A 17,658-nucleotide genomic window follows, 5' to 3' on the forward strand; every position below is an offset into this window, starting at 1 on the left:
GTATTTAAAAACATGACACATGTCTTAGTCTACCATAACACAATGCCACAGACTGGGTAGTTTATAAATGACACGAATTTATTTTTCATAGCTCTAGTCACTGGAAAGTGGAAGATCATAGCACTGGCAGCTTTGCTGTCTGCAGCAGACTCACTTTCTGTTAAAAACAGCCATCTTCTCACTATGTTCTCAAATACTGGCAGGATGAGGGAGGTTTTTGGGGTCCCTTTCATAAATGCATTAGTCTCATTCATAAGGGATCTTCCTAATTACTCCCAAAGACCCTACCTCCTACAACGTTATCACTGTGAGGACTGGGTTTCAACATAGGATCTGGGGAATGTAGACATTAGGTCTATAAACCACACTTGAGTTCTAGGACTTCCTGGTTCTGTTTCCCACCTCCTTAACCCCCAACACATACAGACAGACTTTGGAGCAGGTCTTTTCCTTCCTGCATCTGTTGCCATGATCTGCTCAATGCCGGTTCCATTCCCAATAGTCCATCCTCGGCATAGGAAACCACCTTCAGATCTGAGGACTCACATTCCAGAAATTTCACACCTTCGTATTTATGCTCTGAGCAGCACCTCCCAGGTGCTTTCGAGCCAGCCCTCTGTGCTTTCTGCAGAGTACAGGCTGCCTCTTGTGGAGTTCTCCAGCTTTCAGACACCTTTGCTTCCTTCTCTTTCCTCGAATACAGACAGTGATAATCTGGTAGATTTTTGTAGTTGGTGGTGGCGTGTGGCCATCCAGTTTTGTTTTGGGGATCTTGTCACCTAGTTTTGCTGTGAACATTGTCTGTAGGTTTTTTGTTTTGCTGTACAGCTGCTCTCTCTCTTTTTACATGGCTATTTCAGCAAATGTGAGGAAAATGGGAAAGGCAAAAAAGAGTGAGCAAGTTTGAAGCCATGCTGCAACCATCTTTCCCATGTCTTATTGGACTGACTTTTTTTTTTTTTTTTTTGGTAATACTTGGGCTTGAACTCAGGGTCTTGCACCTACTACGCAGGTGCTCTACCTCTTGAGACCTAGACCTTTTTGCTTTAGATATATTCCCAGTTGTGTCTCACTGTTTATGTCCAGGTTGGCCTGGACTAGATCCTCTTATTTCAGCTTCTCCAATAGCTGTGATGACAGGCATATGTGACCATGCTCAGCTTTTTATTGGTTGAGATGGTATCTTGATCCAGGCTGGCCTTGTTCCTCCTGATCTCCACCTCTCAAGTAGCTAGGATTACAGGTGTGAGCCACTGCACCCAGCCAGCCCACTGGACTGACTTCTAATAAGAACTCACATATATAAGTCATACCCTTCAAATGTTCATTCTTTTTGTAAAGCTAATGATAGCGAGTTACTATGAAAAACATTTAGAACTAAACCTACAGAGACAAGTAGGCATATGAATACTCGAAAAATATTCACTCCACTCCACTGCAGTTAAACAGTAAAACAATAAAAACTTACTTGAATAATAAGCAACTAGTTCTTGATTATTCCCCACCACCCAGTACAAATGAAAGAATAAAATATGAAAAAGTACTGCTGTATTAGAACATCTGGACAAATCTACCCATGTAAGTTTCTACCAAAACCCTAAAGAAATCCTGTGTTAAATGGAATTAGGGACAACTTTACATTCTTCAACAACAAAAAGTCAGGAGTATTTAAAAATTTCCTCCAATTATTCCTTAATTGAGAACAAATACAGACATTTCATATGATATCTATTTTTAAGTTGTTTATATTTTGCCTGAGTATGTACATTTATATGAAAGTACATGTGTAGTGCTATGTTATGTCCCCGTTCCATATTTCAAACTATATTCTTTAGCTTAAGTGCTGACACATATGCACTTTGGAACTTCAAAAACATAAATAGATGGCCAAAAGGGTTTTCCTTCTCACCAACGTGAGTCACAAATAAAAGCAAAGCTAAGGTGCTGAAGAATCTAGAACTCTGACCTCCATGGCATCCATAACCAAGTAGGCCCTTGAGTAAAATGCTTTACTCCTTCAGCTCGCAAGACTGTAAGTACCATAAATGCCAAAGATGCATGAGCAGCTCATATAAAGGGGTATTTACAATGATGCCAAACACCTCAAGGCTAAAACATCCAACTCCTAATTACTAACTTATAAATTACTACTTTAAACAAAATAATAAAAAGAAAAAACCCAAAACTATATTCATTTTTCATCTTCCAGCATTATTCTGTTAGTTTATAATTTGGGATGACGGTACTATCGATGTTTTCAACAAATATTCCTAACATTAAATTTTTAATTACTAAATATAAACGCGAACAAGTTCCATGCAGAGGAAGACAAGAAAATACAAAGACATAAATCAACATTATATAAGAAAACAACACAGTCACTTGGCACATGAACAGAACAATGAAACATCACCATTTGGATCCTGCACCAGTGCTAAAATCACTGGCAAGATTTACTTCTGAAATATAGAAGGCAATGGTCCCCAGAGGTGTGTGCGTGCTTCTAAACAACACATTCATGATCACAGCACTTATTTTAAAAACATTCTCAGTAATGCTTTTAAATTGCAAAATAACCTCTCAGTCTTCATTTAAGTTTCATTGATTTCAACAAGTTGAAATTCAGACACATTTAAAATTCAAAGATAAGATGAAATTAGTAAGAAAAGCTCAGAGCCTTTCAAGTCCTAATGGAAAAACATGAAACTAAAAAAGTTAGCATTAACAGAATCACCAAGAGGCCAAGAACAAGTAGGGTAATAAGTCATTCAAAGTAAAATGGATTTGGTCCAAATCTCACCTTAAAAGCTGATGACACGCTCTAAATGCACTAGACTTCCTGGGAAAATAATGTAAGGTAGATGAGACTTGAAAAACCTCTTCAGGATGCTGAGGTCAGAGAAAATGCAACGATGCTGCATTTTCAGTGTATTGGCCAATATCCCAAATCACATCTAAAGAAGCAAGACTGCCAAAAATGAACCACACTAACTCAACAAAGAATGAATCGGCATTTTCTCACAGTTGATTTTTCTGGCATTACCCGTATGTCGATGCTGGTTAGGGTGGAAGGGAGCAGACAAAGCGACCGTTTCTAGCTTTTACTCTTTTTTTTTTGTTTTGTGTTTTTGCCGATGATAGTTCATAAAGAAAAGACATAATGTAGCTTTTGACTGAAAAAAATTAAAACCTTTTCTCTTTTTTTTTTTCAGTAGAATTAATGAATCAGTTTCTAAAAACATAAAATGAAAAATTTGGGAATTAATATTAACAAAAAATATTCAAGCTTGTTGCTTTAAAAAACAACATGCACTTGCATAAAAACTGAATTACCAATCTGTTTTAAGTGATATTGATTTAATAAGTTGTTTCCCGTGGAAGTATTTTTTTCCTGTCCTTTCCTCTTCCCATCAAAATCTCAGTAAAACTAGTTTGTACTACCAGTTCTGTTCAAAGCTTAGCAAGTAAGCAGGGAAATTTACATTGAGTTCACCTCTATAATTAGGATGCTGAAAGTAGCTGATGTTGCTGGACTTTCAAACAAAATTTTGTAAATATCTGATCCCTTCATCCTGAGCTACCATGCCTCTCAAACCACCTTTCCATTCTAGGTAACCCATTGGATCCTGACATCCCATTTAGCAGTGGGTGAAGTACTCTCTATTACCTGTCCTCATTTCTTGTTTTCCCTCCATGGACTGGGCCACAGTCCCTTACCAGATGTATAAGGCCTCCGTCTTTCTTTTACTCCTCACTATCTGGGATTCTGTGTTTTTACATATTCCTCTACATCTTGTTCATAATTGCTATTTCAACCTCTGTCCATTAATGAATTCTGGTGCTTCTCTGATATACCCATCTTCCCTATAATCTTCATTATTGGCGGGGCAGTCTTTCCCTCACAAAGGCCAAGCAAAAAGGAGGGTTACATTTATTGCCTTTAGTACATGCTACACCAAAAGACAGCATTTCAAAGTCACTCTCTGACTTTTTCCCCTGAAGCAGGTCATAAAACTTCTATTCAAGAGGTATCCTCCCTATATCTGAAAGGAAGGACTATCATTCTTATCTTCTGCAAGGGATTGACTATGTTCCCCAAAGTTCATGTGTTAGAAACTTAATCCCCAGTGCAACAGTGTTGAAAGGTAGGACATTCACGAGGTGGTTAGGTCCTGAGGGCTCTGCTCTCAAAACTGGATTAATTCTGCTATCTTAGGAGAAAGTTAGTTATTGCATGTGTATGTTCTTGATGAAACAGGAGTATGGCACCCTTCTATGATTTCTGTACCCCTCTCCCTCTTGCATTGGCCTGCCTTGTGGTATCTTCTGCCACCAGATGACATGAAGTCTTTCACCAGATGCAGCCCCTCAATCTTGAATTTCACAGCCTCCAGAACCATGAGATAAATAAACATCTAGAGTTCATAAATTACTTAGTCTGCAGTATTCTGTTATAGCAGCAGGAAATGGACTAAGTTATCCCTGAAGCACAAGACACAGAGCCAAATCAGACAAACAGGCTAGAAGTTTCCCCCAGTTTATAATCATGAGACCATATCTCCTTTGTTCAATTACTCCTCCCCATGACTGTCTACTCTTCATGAAACCTAGCATAAAAATACACTGGTTTCCCTGCTTCTTTGGATCTTTATTTCCTTATGAGAACTTTTGTACAAGGTAAAAACCAAATAAATTTGTGTGTTTTTCTCTTGCTAGTCTGTCTTCTGCTATAGAGGACTCAGTCATGATCTTCAGAGGAGGAGAAAAGGTTTTTTTCTTCTTTAACACACTATTTGTACCTTAGCCTCACCTGCAAAAACCAATGGGTTCTTAAACTAACCTTTTATGTAAAATCCACACCCCTCAGTTGTCCTCATTTCTAGAGATGTGGTGACGCTTACAAGCCATCTCATTTCTAAAGCCTTCTATGTTCCACTTTAGTCACATACCACAATATGGTTATATCTCAGGCTATGTCAGAACTTAAAATATCTTTCAGTCCGAAGTCTCTACCTTGGAAAAGTTTTTAACTGGCCAGGCTCTTCTGAATTTTACTCTCCCTTCTTTAATGTGAATAAACCTCTTCTTACCCTCATCACTTTGGACACTAACACGTTGGCCCCCTTTACAATTTCTTTAGCATGGAGACAGCCTATATCAACCTCACTCCTATTAATAATTATGAATTTTTCTCTTTCTTGGCCTTCAACTAAGTTACTATCTTTTAATTTTAAAGCTACTGAGCAAAGATGGAGCCACAGACTTGCAATTCCTTGCCAGTAAACCTCAGCTGCACTCTGCAGCAATACAGCAATCTCTACTCATCTCTTGGTGACTCATGACTGACCCTGGTAGTAATTCAAATGCTGCCCATTCCCCTTGACATTTAACCCTATCCAGTTCTCTCACTGAAAACAATTGCACAAATTCTCATAAATCATGCAAACTCTGTATAATTTAAAGAAGGATTACCACTGGTAGTACCATCATCGAAAATAGTCTGCAAGTTCTTTTAAAAAAATTCAAAATAGAACTAGCAAATTATCTAGCAATTTTACTTCTGGGTACATAGCCAAAGAAAATAGCATCATTCTCTCAGAGATATTTGTACTCCCAGGTTCACTGCGGCATTATTGACAATAGCCAATAGATAAAGATATTACACATGTACACACACAGAGAAACATTTAGCCTTATAAAAGGAAACCCTACCATCTCCAAAAACATAGAGGAACTTAGAGGACATTATATTATGTGAAACAATCCAGATATGGAAAGACAAATATTGTGTCATCTCATTTACTTGTGGAATGTAAAAAAAAGAGTAGCAGATAGTAGAATGGTGATTACCAGAATCTGGAAGGTTTGGAAATGGAAAATACTTAAATATTCAGTTATAAGAGGAATAAGTTCCTGAGACCTCACATAGGGTATGGTGTAGCTATGGTTAAGAAAATACTGTAAATTTAAAATTAGCTCTGATAGTAGAGCTAAAAAAAAAAAAGACTTTTATGCATCTAAATAACATACAAAATTTGGTTATGTATAACAAAAATGTCTTTGAAGAAGATCCAATTAGGGTAATTTTCACTATGAAATTAAATGATCATAAACTGACATTCCAATAAAAAAGAAATTTAAGATCTGAATACTTTAAACATAAAATGTAGCTATTTTTAAACAAATGATAATCTCTAAATTCAAATATATACTATACAATAACAAGAGAAAACTGACCATCTGATCCTTAAGCTTAATTATTCTAAAAAATACAAACTAGTCTTGTTCAATTTGTTCATAGAAAGGCCTTCTCTCTTCTTCCTTGTATTCTCTCTATTGCTCTAGTCCCCAACAAAATGCCTATACTATGGCTTAAATATGTCTCTCTAAAGTTCATATATTAAAAACTTAATCTCCAATGTAATAGTGTCAAGAGGTGAGACCTTTAAGAACAGATTAGATCATGAAAGCTCATTACCATTGCTGACAAAAGAATGAGTTTGGCTCCCTTCCTTCTTTTGCATATATAAGCTCTCTTGGTTCTTTTTCTTCCTACCATGGAATGATGTAACAAAAAGGCTCCTGCCTCATCAGGGCCCCCTCAACCGTGGGCTTCACAGCCTCCAGAAACATTAGCCAAATAAGTTTATGTTCATTATAAACTATCCCATCCATGGCATTCTGTTAAGGTCGTGTAGAACAAACTAAGCCAGTTTAGATGTTGAATGTCCTCTGAAGGTCCAAGTGCTGAAGGTGTAGTCTGCAGGATGGTGTTACTGGGAGGTGGTGGGGCCTGTGGGAAGTCCTTTGGTCATCTGGGTTGTGGAATTGTAAGGCCCCATCTCTTCCTCTTTCTGTTTGCTTTCTGGCCCATGCTATAAGCAGCTTTGCTCTGCCACACATTCTCACCAACTCTTAGAAATAAAAGTTGAGCTGTTTTTGTGAAAAGGTGGGATTTAAATGAATAGAGAATGGTGACAGACATTAAATATTATCTATATCATGCTGTGTTTTTAATATACACCACTCTTATTGAGCCTAATGAAAGAATTATTAATATACAAATGTGGTGGGGGGAAATGAGTTTTAAAAATTTCCTAGAGAAAGAAAATTCCACTCCATTTCCTCATATAAATGTTTTATTATCAATATCATAAAATATCTTCACAAGTCATGATTGCTAATTCATACACTATTACTCTTCCTTCAGCTAAAAACAAACATTGTCACAAAAATAAGAAGAAATAGTGGTGAAATATTTTGAGAGTTCTAAGGGCTTAAAATAAAGTTTAAAAACTACAGAATTTTTTAATAATAGAAGCATTAAGAGATAGGTGAGAAAGGATCTTGTACAACAAAGAAATCAATTCAGTGATGTGATTAGAACTTTTTTTTTTAAACCAAAATGGAGATGAGCTATGGGAAATGGAAACATCAAGATCCTTATGGAAAGGTAAGATCCATTTAGTACTCTATCAGCGCTCATTCTTACCATACTGAACAAGTTCACATTGACGTTCATGTTCTAAGGCAGATATTTAATGAGTTTAGAGAATGTTGGGTAAAAGATTGGATATGCCATAAACAAGGTTACTTTAGAAAGGAGAGCAAAAAATTCAAAGAATGTGAGTGAAAAAGAAAATTTGGAAAGCAGTCATATTAAGTCATTTGTTACCATTTACTGCTAGAGTATGCCTTTCCAAGACTCAGTTTACATGTGTATATTTCTTGTTATGTTATAAAAAGTGGTAGGGAGGGCATTCAGATTTAGCTCAATGGCAGACTGTTTGCCTAGACTGCACAAGGTCTTGGGTTCCACCCAAGCACCAAAACAAAACAAAACAAAAATGTAGCTGTGATTTGTAAGCAGGCTGCTGATAAAGTCACTACACAAGCTCAAAAGGGGAAAAAGACCTCCCAAAGTGTTCCAAACACTGCAGGATAGGCTGGAATCTCAGAAATGCTAAATGTGACTTGGCAGGGTACATCTGTGAACAAGAAGAGTTTGGGGTAACTTAGAACTTTTATTTAAAATTGGTTGAGTAGGAGAATAGAATACATGTGTGGAACAGCAATTTTCAAGCTGGTCAACAACTGTTGAAGATACACTGATTTCAAATTTTTGTGTATGTTATGAAACCATTAGGAATAATTATATTTAATAACAAGAAAAGTAGCAATTTTATATACTTCGAGAGTAACCACACACATGTACTTTTATGATTTCCCCTTTTGATATTAGCTTTTTATAATCAGCTTCTTAAATTTCTAGCTATTATTATGTAGATATTATATTTCTTCACAATCCAAATTCCTTACAATGATCTGAAGGGTTCAATACAATCTAAAATCTGCCTTCCTCTTTAATCCCATGTCCTAGCATTCTCCCTTTTGTGAAAGGAAAAAAATCCCCCTGTGTGAACTTCTCCCCAGGACAGGCTTCATGGACAGTGCCATTGTAGTTGCAAAGGGTCCATGCTCAGAAGAGCCCCACGTTTGGCTTAATGTTCCATTGTTACCATCTTAATATTCTTAATACTTTTTGAACAGGGAAGGCAGCATTTCCATTTTGCAACAGGGACCTCAAATCACATACCACCCAGCACTGTCTACTACCCTCCACTTGCGGGACAGGTTCCACTTTCATCCTATACCCTGGTAGCCAATCTCTTTCCCACCTCTAGACCACTGTGTATGCTGCCTTTCCTTCTGAAGAGCATTGCCTCCCACTCCTAACTGAAGGCGGATTCTCTCACCTTCAGTCTCAGCTCAGAGGTCAAGTTCTCAGGCAGATCTCACCTGATTTCTTTTCCTAAAGTGCCTCCTCTAGTCACCATAGTTCATTATCCATTTTTCAAAAGGCACTCACTACATCTATAATCACATTTCTTTGTTTCCTTGGTCACTGTCATACATTCTCTCCTCTAAATGGAAAGTAGCAGGAGTGTCAGTACTCCTGTCTTTGGTAGTACACAGACACATTATCAGAGTTGACACTAGTGACAAATATGCTGCTTGACAAAGTGAAGTTGGCCTTCTCTGAGCCCTCTCTGCGACTGAAGCCTTGGCCTATAAAAAATGTAGATTCTCAGCACAAATTATTTCATCCAGCCCTGCCTAATCCCACTTTCCTTCAAGAGGCTTTGACACACATCATTTCAGACAGCTCAGGGCTATATTCTTAGGATGACCCCATTTCCCCCTTAACCTGCCTGCTTGAAAAATACCTCTAAGCTGCCAAAATAATTTACTGTTTGTTACAGCCAAAAGCTGAAGACAGGGCCAGACCAAAACTTTTACTAAGAGGGTATTATTATTTTGAATCCTTCCCCTTTGAAATGCGTATGTAATGCCTACAACTCAGAATTATCTTTTGTAAGGACCTGAAAGGATAGAGCCTTGGTCTGGTCTCTAGGTCTCTATAGAAAAACAGAATCCTAACTCCTTCAATTTCTAATTAACAGATCCAGCTGGCCTCAGGGCATTTACACTACCAACTCTTTGTCACTTTTCACTTCCCTGACAGGCCTAGGTCCCTCTCACCCTTGTACAAATTGAAGAGTAAACATACATGCATATATGAATAAAATCAGTATTTTCTTGATTTAAATCTGTGCTTACCACATTAATTAGTGTCTGGCATTATTTTCGACAATAGTGCCTAACACAGGATAAATGCTCAACATCAATTAAGTGAATAATTAGTAACAGCAAATATGATGCTTCACAAATTTTCTCAAGAGGATTTTGTTTCCCTGGTTAAAGTCAGGCATCAAGGGTATTTCATCCATTATAATTCAGCAACATTTTCTAGACATTTCTCTTTACACTGAGTCCCTATTTATTTGAGATAAGATACCACGAATGGGAGAATTATATGTGTGTATTTTCTAAATTGCTGCCTCTCTGTAGATTTATGATCCAAAAAGTAACTTAATTCCCTAAACTAAAGAAAATATACAACTCTATGAATAAATTTTGGCAGAAACTAGAAGGAAGCTAAAGAATAGCTATTGACAGAAAATGAGGGTAATTTCAGAAAAATAGCTTTAGATTAAAGGAAGAACAATAGCCACTCTCTGATGCTGTGAGGCAATGGTAAAATTTAACACATTAACAAAACGTGGTAACAATGTAAGGTGGCATAGACCTCTTTTGGAAAGTAATTTGGCATTACGTATTTTAGCCATAAAAATATTCATATTAATTCACTCAGACCATCTACTTCTAGAATTTTATTCAGTGGAAATGTACCTTAGGTAATATGTGGAAAGTGCTATCTTCACAAAAGTATTTGTGTTGTTTATCATACCAGGAAATAGAAAATAAACCGGAGAAACAAATTTAAGGGACTGGTTAGGTAAATTATAGTAATTCACTACAGTAAATATTTTGTGACAGGAAAAATTATACTGTATGACAAGATGGGGGGACAGGTACCGTACAGGTTTTTGTCAAGTGAAAAAATCAGGATCAAAAATACATATACAGAAAAATAAAGGCCTAACAAAATCAGAGCAGGAAAAACATTAGAGGGGAGCTTTCCCACACTCTTGTTAATATAATATTTAACCTTGAAAGCATATTTTAAATACATCAAAAAGAAACATGATTTTTTATCACAGTCTCATTTTCAATGTAGGACAGTCAATGAGTTCTTACTAAGATTGAATTTTTTGGAAATACTGGGATTTGAACTCAGGGCCTCATGCTTGCCAGGCTGGCACTCTACCACTTGAGCCATTCCATCACCCCTCAATGTGAGTTCTTAAAAGAGTTTGCTTCTGAAAAAAAGTTAACTTTGAAATTTAAATACATATTTAAAAACTTAACAAATTAGTTTTTTTGAGAAAGATATAATTTTTCTCAATTAATTCAACATAGGTGAAAAAAAAAGTTCAAAAAAAGTTAAGTGTAAAGTGAATAAAATTTTAGACACTAGTTAATTCAAAAGCAATGTATTAAAAAACAAAACAAGGCAATGGTTCAGTACTCACAGGTATACAATATTCCACCATCGGGTAATGTAATTTGTGACCTTTTGCTGTTCGACCGGAAAAAAAGCAACTTTGGCAGACATCGTAGTTAAAATGCTTTAGGCTTCTATATCTAGAGAGAAGAAAAGAAAATTCATTGGACTCCAAATCAACCATGTGTAGAAAGGATTTTCACTCATTCAGATTACTAAGGAAATAAAAGGTACATTTTATTATGGAATTTGCTTAATATCTCAGCTTCAAATTAGGACAAAGAGAAAACCATCTCTCCAGCCAGGGGGAAAAAAGTAAATTTTTGGAGTTTATCTCTGACATATGTTTTTATCTGTTTAGACATGATAAGAGGACAAATATCCATACAAGATATTCTGTAATGTCTGAATAGAAACAGAAAATGATACAGAAGACGAGTTATAATAATTAGCTTGATACATCAAATTCTAAAATACCAATTATATCATCAATAAGAAATGAAACTTAAAATTTCCTCCCGAGGGAACTGTATTTTACACTGAGTATTTTTATATTTACTTTAAACTAGTCATTAGGAAAAAATTCAAAAGCAAGGAATACCATGTAACAAAGAGAAAATTAAATGAAACCTTAATCACTATACACTTTTGAAAGGAAGTACTGCTTTTACATTTCTTGTGTGGGAGTAACACTGTATGCTGACTACTCTTTGCAGAAGCAAAACTCTAGATAATACTTTCTATGAGTCTGAGTGGAAAGCATGCCAAATTTTCCATTCAATAGCATAGTTGGAACTAAGAACGTAAATTATATCCATATTTACAGGGAAAAATGAAATGACAGGAGTAACATTGAAATGGAAAAAAATGCAAAGGTTATGTGAAGTTAATATTAGAAACTATTAAGTGCTGAATAGCTTCTAACATGACCTGAACAATCACTTGCAAGTTAATCTGCAGAAAATCAAGGTCTACACTACAGCCAGTTTACTTTATCAAGGAAGCTACCTGCCTTGAAACATTAACCTACGCTAACAACATTTCTTGATCATTAGCATGGCTTGACAATATGATCGACATCATCTCTTCTAAATGGAGCTGTGGTTATTGCTGATACCTGTTTTCCTTTTCTTCACTGGTCAGAAGTTCCTGTATTGTTAGCACATTTTAGCAATGTGCCCTACTAAAACGAACGCTGATTCTCAAGTCTCTCTTGTAGTAGTGGTAAGCAGTGCAATGCATGGCAAAGTCACTGGGTAGAGAGGTTCTACTGAGGATTTCAAGGGAATCACACTCAGTTGGGAGGAGGAATACTTCTAGCTCCTTGTTGAAAACGGACCTGACATCCAGAGGAACCATTTGGCTAGCATGAAGTGACCATGAAAATGGAAGACACATGTTGGGAATGACAGAGCATAAAGACAGAACCAGACTTCCTGGTGACCACAGAGCAACAACAGCGGTCTTGCATTGCCTACCTTTACACTATGTTTACGTGACAGGGACTAAACCTCTAATTTATGTAGGCTACTATTAAACAGATGTATGGGATTCTAACTGAAACAATTCCATGCTTAGCAAACATCCTGTAGATCTAAGATTTCATTAAAATTTAATTTGGAAGTAATCAGTGAAAGACTCTAGCAGTATTTACAATAGTTCAGAACACACACACACACACACACACACATTTCTGGTAACCCCCATTTCTCCATTTAATGGAAAACTTTAATGATACTCCCAGGCTTCGGGTTAATGTACTAGGCTGACCGTAACTACTAGCATTGTTGGTAATAATGAAAACAGCTTTGAATGCCTTCTCTGTTTGTGACAAGTACTGGCTTAGACACCTTCCACGTACTAACTATTACTTCAAAGAAACACTCAAACTGTAGGAAAAGCAAAGATATTGTAAGAGGTCTACTGCATACTTATCTCAAGAGAAGGCAATGCAAGGTCCAGGCTGACCACAACACTTCATCTTGGGACAAACCCTGCACAAAGACCCTCCACAGTCACATTGTAGGTCACAAACCAATGATTCTGACACACTGAATACATTTAAAAAGTGAACTTTAGCCACACTCCTCATGGGAAAGTGAACAGAAGAGTTGATCTACTCCACAACAACCTTGGCAGAAGTAACAGAATAATCTAATTACTTTTCAGTTGCTTCTTGTAAAGACCTTGGAACATCCACCAAATCCCATCAAGACTATATATTCAGTGGGCAATTATCCTCCTGCATGATGAACATTTCTGTGACTTAACTAAATAAAAATTCATTAAAAAAATTCTCTGGTCTGGACCAAACTAGTATAAATCATAATGATAAGTTCATGTAGTGGTTTTAAGAAGTGGTTAGACATTTTACTGTAGTGGCTAAGAAGGAAGTTAAGAAGGTGAATATGGTGGATGTTCTCTCTATACAAGAATGAATATAGAATTTTTTAACCTGTTGAAACCACCATATAAAGGGGACTAGGGTAGAAAGAAGAAAAATAGAAGGGATGAACCAATTCAGGTTATAATACATATATACATGAAAATGTCACATGGAAGCTCCCTGTATAGCTATGTTAAACAAACAAAAATGTCATTTTTCTTCTCTTACAAAATTGGAGAACAGGAGGGAAACTGGAGAGCAGGAGGGCAAAACAAGTCCTGTCTTGGGCGGTTGGTGCCAGTGGGAGTGGGGAGGAGGTGGGGAAAAGGTGTAGGTAGGTGAATATAGTGCAAATACTGTGTACACATGTATGTAAATGGAAAAATGATACCTGTTGAAACTATTCCAGGAAAGGTGGGAGAGGAGAATGGGGGAGGGGGTGAATTCAAGTATGATATATTTGATATATTGTAAGAACTTCTGTAAATGCCACAGTGTACCCTTACTCAGCACAACAATTTTAAAAAAGAAGGAATGCCACTTTTAGGTAGATAGAACACAACAGGCATCCCACATACTTTGGAGGCAAAGCTCCAGGGAAATAAATGGGGAAGGAAATTACATACCATGCAGACGTCACAAGGAGAAAGAAGTCGGCGTCTTGCCACCCTGGCAGAGCCTCTCACCTGAATCCGACAATGGGACACTCCTTGCAGATGTTGCATTTGGCCTGATGTTTTGCAGTCTCAGCTGCTGCTACTCGATGCAGAACCGGCAGCCACACCATGGACTGTGGCTCCAAACGCATCCAGTCTATGAACTCTTTCACGCTTATCTCTGGCTTGTTGTTATTCTGGTGAAGAAACAAATACATTAAAAGTGAGGATCATTTCTTCATTTAATTTCCAGCAAGTGATTTTGCTTCAGAATCTTTCGGAAATCTGTGCAGAATTCACAGAAAACTTATAAAACTCTTTCCAAATCAGTGAAGTCACAAAAGCTTTAAGATTCTTCTAGGAATTCTGGAATTTAAAAATAGAAAACGCAAATATTGTCATATAGGAAGAAGAAGAAAAAATCCTAATACCTTAAGACTCAGATTTTAAAAATCCCAAATCTAAAGGAAAGTCACACCATTCTAGGAAATCTTATCACGTAAATACTTGAATTTTATAAAATTCGTTCATCTAAGATGGTAAAAACTTGTGAAGCAGACTCACTGATGACCTCACAAAGCTGGAGGCCATCAGAAATGCCAACTGAAAGTTGTTATTGCTGTGTCCTGCTTTAGTCTGTCATGTCCTCACACTGGAGGCATTTTGCTGTGAATACACTTTGCAGGATTTGCAAGTTTATCATTAAATCATAGGAGACTTTTCAGCTTCTCTATTTTTTTTGTTTGTTTGTTTTTGCTTTTGAGACAGGGTCTCATTTTGTAAGTCCATGTTGGCCTCAAACTCTTGATCCTCCTGCCTCAGCCACCCGAGTCCTGGGATTACAGGTGTGTACCAGCACACCTGGCTACTAACTAGGTCCCTCTTTGAGTCCCCATTATGAGTAATTCTTGTATGCATAGAATTAAATTTCACCAACATTCTCCTGCTGTTTTTAAGGTCATTCAGTGAACTAACATATGTGACTATAAATCATATTTGGAAAAATCATTTGGTATTTTTTTATTTCTAAAATAAGAAAAAGGGCCATTATAAAATGTAATAACCCATGACATCGATTCTCCTCAAATATATAGTGTGAGCAATTTTTTTTCTCAGCAGTGATAAATCATTGGGGGTGCCTTGGCAAAACATCTGTAGCTTGTACTTTATGCATATGTATAAAATCAGTGTCATTTATAAAATGTCTTTACGTATAAGAAGCACTAAAAAGAAAGCTAACGTTCTTTTCCCAGGTGAAAATTAGCAACTTAGATTGGTGTAAAACTTTGCATATCAACTCTCCTGCCGTACGTATATTGTCAAAGTAAAGACTGCTATTTTAATATACTTATATTTATAAATATTTTCCTATGAAGACCACCAGGGTATTTTTACTCACGAATTTAGCAAACATTTATTAAAGTAGCTACGATGTTCAAGGTTTTATGCCCAAAGATATGCAATTGATGGAATGTTTATGTCCCTGAAAGATCCATATATCGACACCTGCGCCCCAGGGTGACAGTGTTAGGAGGCAGGGTCTTCGGACAGTGATTAGGTTAGGACGGTGAAGTCCTCATGGATGGAATTAGTATTGTTTTAAAGGTGACCTGACTGAGTTCACTTATTCCTCCCACCATGTGAGGACAAAACAAGTAAGGCCACTTATGAAGTGAGCCCTCACTAGACAAAATCTGCTGACACCCTCACCTTGGGCTTCCCAGCCTCTAGAGCTAAGCAATACATTTCTGTTGTTTATAAGCACCGTGATTGTGATGTTTTGTTATAGCAGCCAGAGCTAACTAACAAATGACATGACGGTAAAAATATAGATGCATTGCCTGTCTTTGTTGTCTTCATGGAGCTTTGGTGTCTATGGACAAATCAAATAATTAATTATACAATTCAGCGTGAAATCTTAACCATAAGGAGCTTGAGAAGGAAGAGGTTTGAAGTGAGTAGATTAGGGAAATACCCACATCTGAGAAGGTCGGAGAAGGGTGTGCAAAGGATTGAGAGCTAAGCTAACGTCTAAAGACTGAATAGGACAAGAGGGAGAAGCCAGCTTGTGTGTGGAAGGCAGGAAAGGCACTCTAAACACAGGACACGTGTCTGTCCAAGGGCATGAGGCAGAATCTAAGAACTAAACCCATTTAGGTGGAAAGGAGAGAAGCAGGGGAATGAGTGGCAAGAGATGAGGACAGCACAGAGGCAGGGTCAAACACAGCAACTCAATTTTTATTTTGTATTAAAATATGTAAGTGCTTGTGCAGGTGTCACATTTCCTTGAGTCAAATATGCCTTACAAAATCAAATACAACTTATGGGGATGGTGCCTGAAGTCCTGTAGACCATTTGACTACAGTCTAAACCCTCTCCCAACACCTACACACCAGTGATCCTCAGGTTTACCTGCTGGAAGCAACTGCGGACACTGGGCTCAATGTTACTGCCTCCGAAAGCTGCTACCTCCCCCAGCTGCCGAGGAATCTGGATGGCGTCGTGCAGTAACAGGCCGAGCTGCCGCTGGTCACACATCTCTGTTGGCCCTGCCACCTCCTTAAAGAGAACTGTAGAAGGGAGAGGCAAGGGTGAACTCCCATCTGCATCAAGTGTTCTTTTACCTAAAGCAGATCTTTGGAAATGTGGAGTAGACTTTGTACACAGAAAAAAATTCAGAGGGACACGAAATCTGAGTAGCTGTCTCTGAGGATCTGAATATTCTGTCGGGAACCGGTTAACCTATGCTTCTTCAAACAATCTCCTATTAAATGTTAATACATAAAAACAGATCAACTAATAAAAACTTCTAAACAGTACATTAAATGCACGTGGTTTGATGTTATGGTCTTAAGAAGGAATTCACTTGGGAAAGAAAATGAGCCAAAACAAAGCCTCCTTCATAACTTATCAAGGGAATAAATGTTCCTTAAATAGTATACCTTTAAATCTTAATGATTTGCTTAGCAACTTTGCATTCACTAGTCAATAGACTATTAAATATATACTTTAGCTTTTAAAAAGTATTCCTATGCTCAAATCTACTTAGATAGGAAATACTAAAAAAAATAAGGAGGTATAGTTTTTCTTTTTAAGGTAGATCTCTCATTCTTTGTTAGCTGTAAAAATTATTTTTCTTTATCTTATATCATGTAACAAGCACATTCATTCAACCTTAAGAGACTTAAAATTTTGCACATCTTTTCTCTTTCTTTGGCTTTTTCATTCATAAAACAAAACTGATCTGTTTTCTGACTTTCTTAAACCAATAAAATTAAACCTCTATTCTGTTCAGCACTGACTTATTTTCTATTCACTATATGCAGTGTTTCCCAATAATAAAGCTGATATACTAAGATAAGCAACTTTGGGTAGGGAGAAACTTCAAATAAAAATAATCCACTGCATTATACAAATCAATACTTTTTGGAAAGAATTTTCGAGTTCTAAAAATTCAAAAGCTCATGCAATCTAAATGCTCTTCAGTGATGTTTTCTAAAAAACTATTCTGAAATAATGTCTGATAAATAAATATCAGATAAGAATGTACCATGCCCTTTTGAAAGGGGACAATACTAGATCTAAGATAGTCAACAGTGAATTTTCAACCAGCTAAACCAAGCTCAGTGACATTGACACAGTCATAA

The 17,658-nt window shown here is 37.0% G+C and overlaps 1 protein-coding gene across 8 annotated transcripts in view; it reads right to left on the reverse strand.

Moving 5' to 3' along the window:
* The window catches only part of Utrn (utrophin), a 521,188-nt gene that overhangs the window by 35,435 nt on the left and 468,095 nt on the right, over positions 1–17,658 (reverse strand). For all 8 annotated transcript variants that reach the window (XM_074072723.1, XM_074072717.1, XM_074072708.1 and 5 more), the window contains 3 exons: positions 16,424–16,581; positions 14,042–14,208; positions 10,998–11,109 (listed from right to left, as the gene is read on the reverse strand). In XM_074072723.1, the coding sequence (XP_073928824.1) occupies positions 10,998–11,109; positions 14,042–14,208; positions 16,424–16,581 (437 nt within the window). The remainder of the gene's footprint in view (positions 1–10,997; positions 11,110–14,041; positions 14,209–16,423; positions 16,582–17,658) is intronic.

Source organism: Castor canadensis, chromosome 1, assembly GCF_047511655.1.
Source record: "Castor canadensis chromosome 1, mCasCan1.hap1v2, whole genome shotgun sequence".
In the NCBI taxonomy this organism is placed as follows: domain Eukaryota; kingdom Metazoa; phylum Chordata; class Mammalia; order Rodentia; family Castoridae; genus Castor; species Castor canadensis.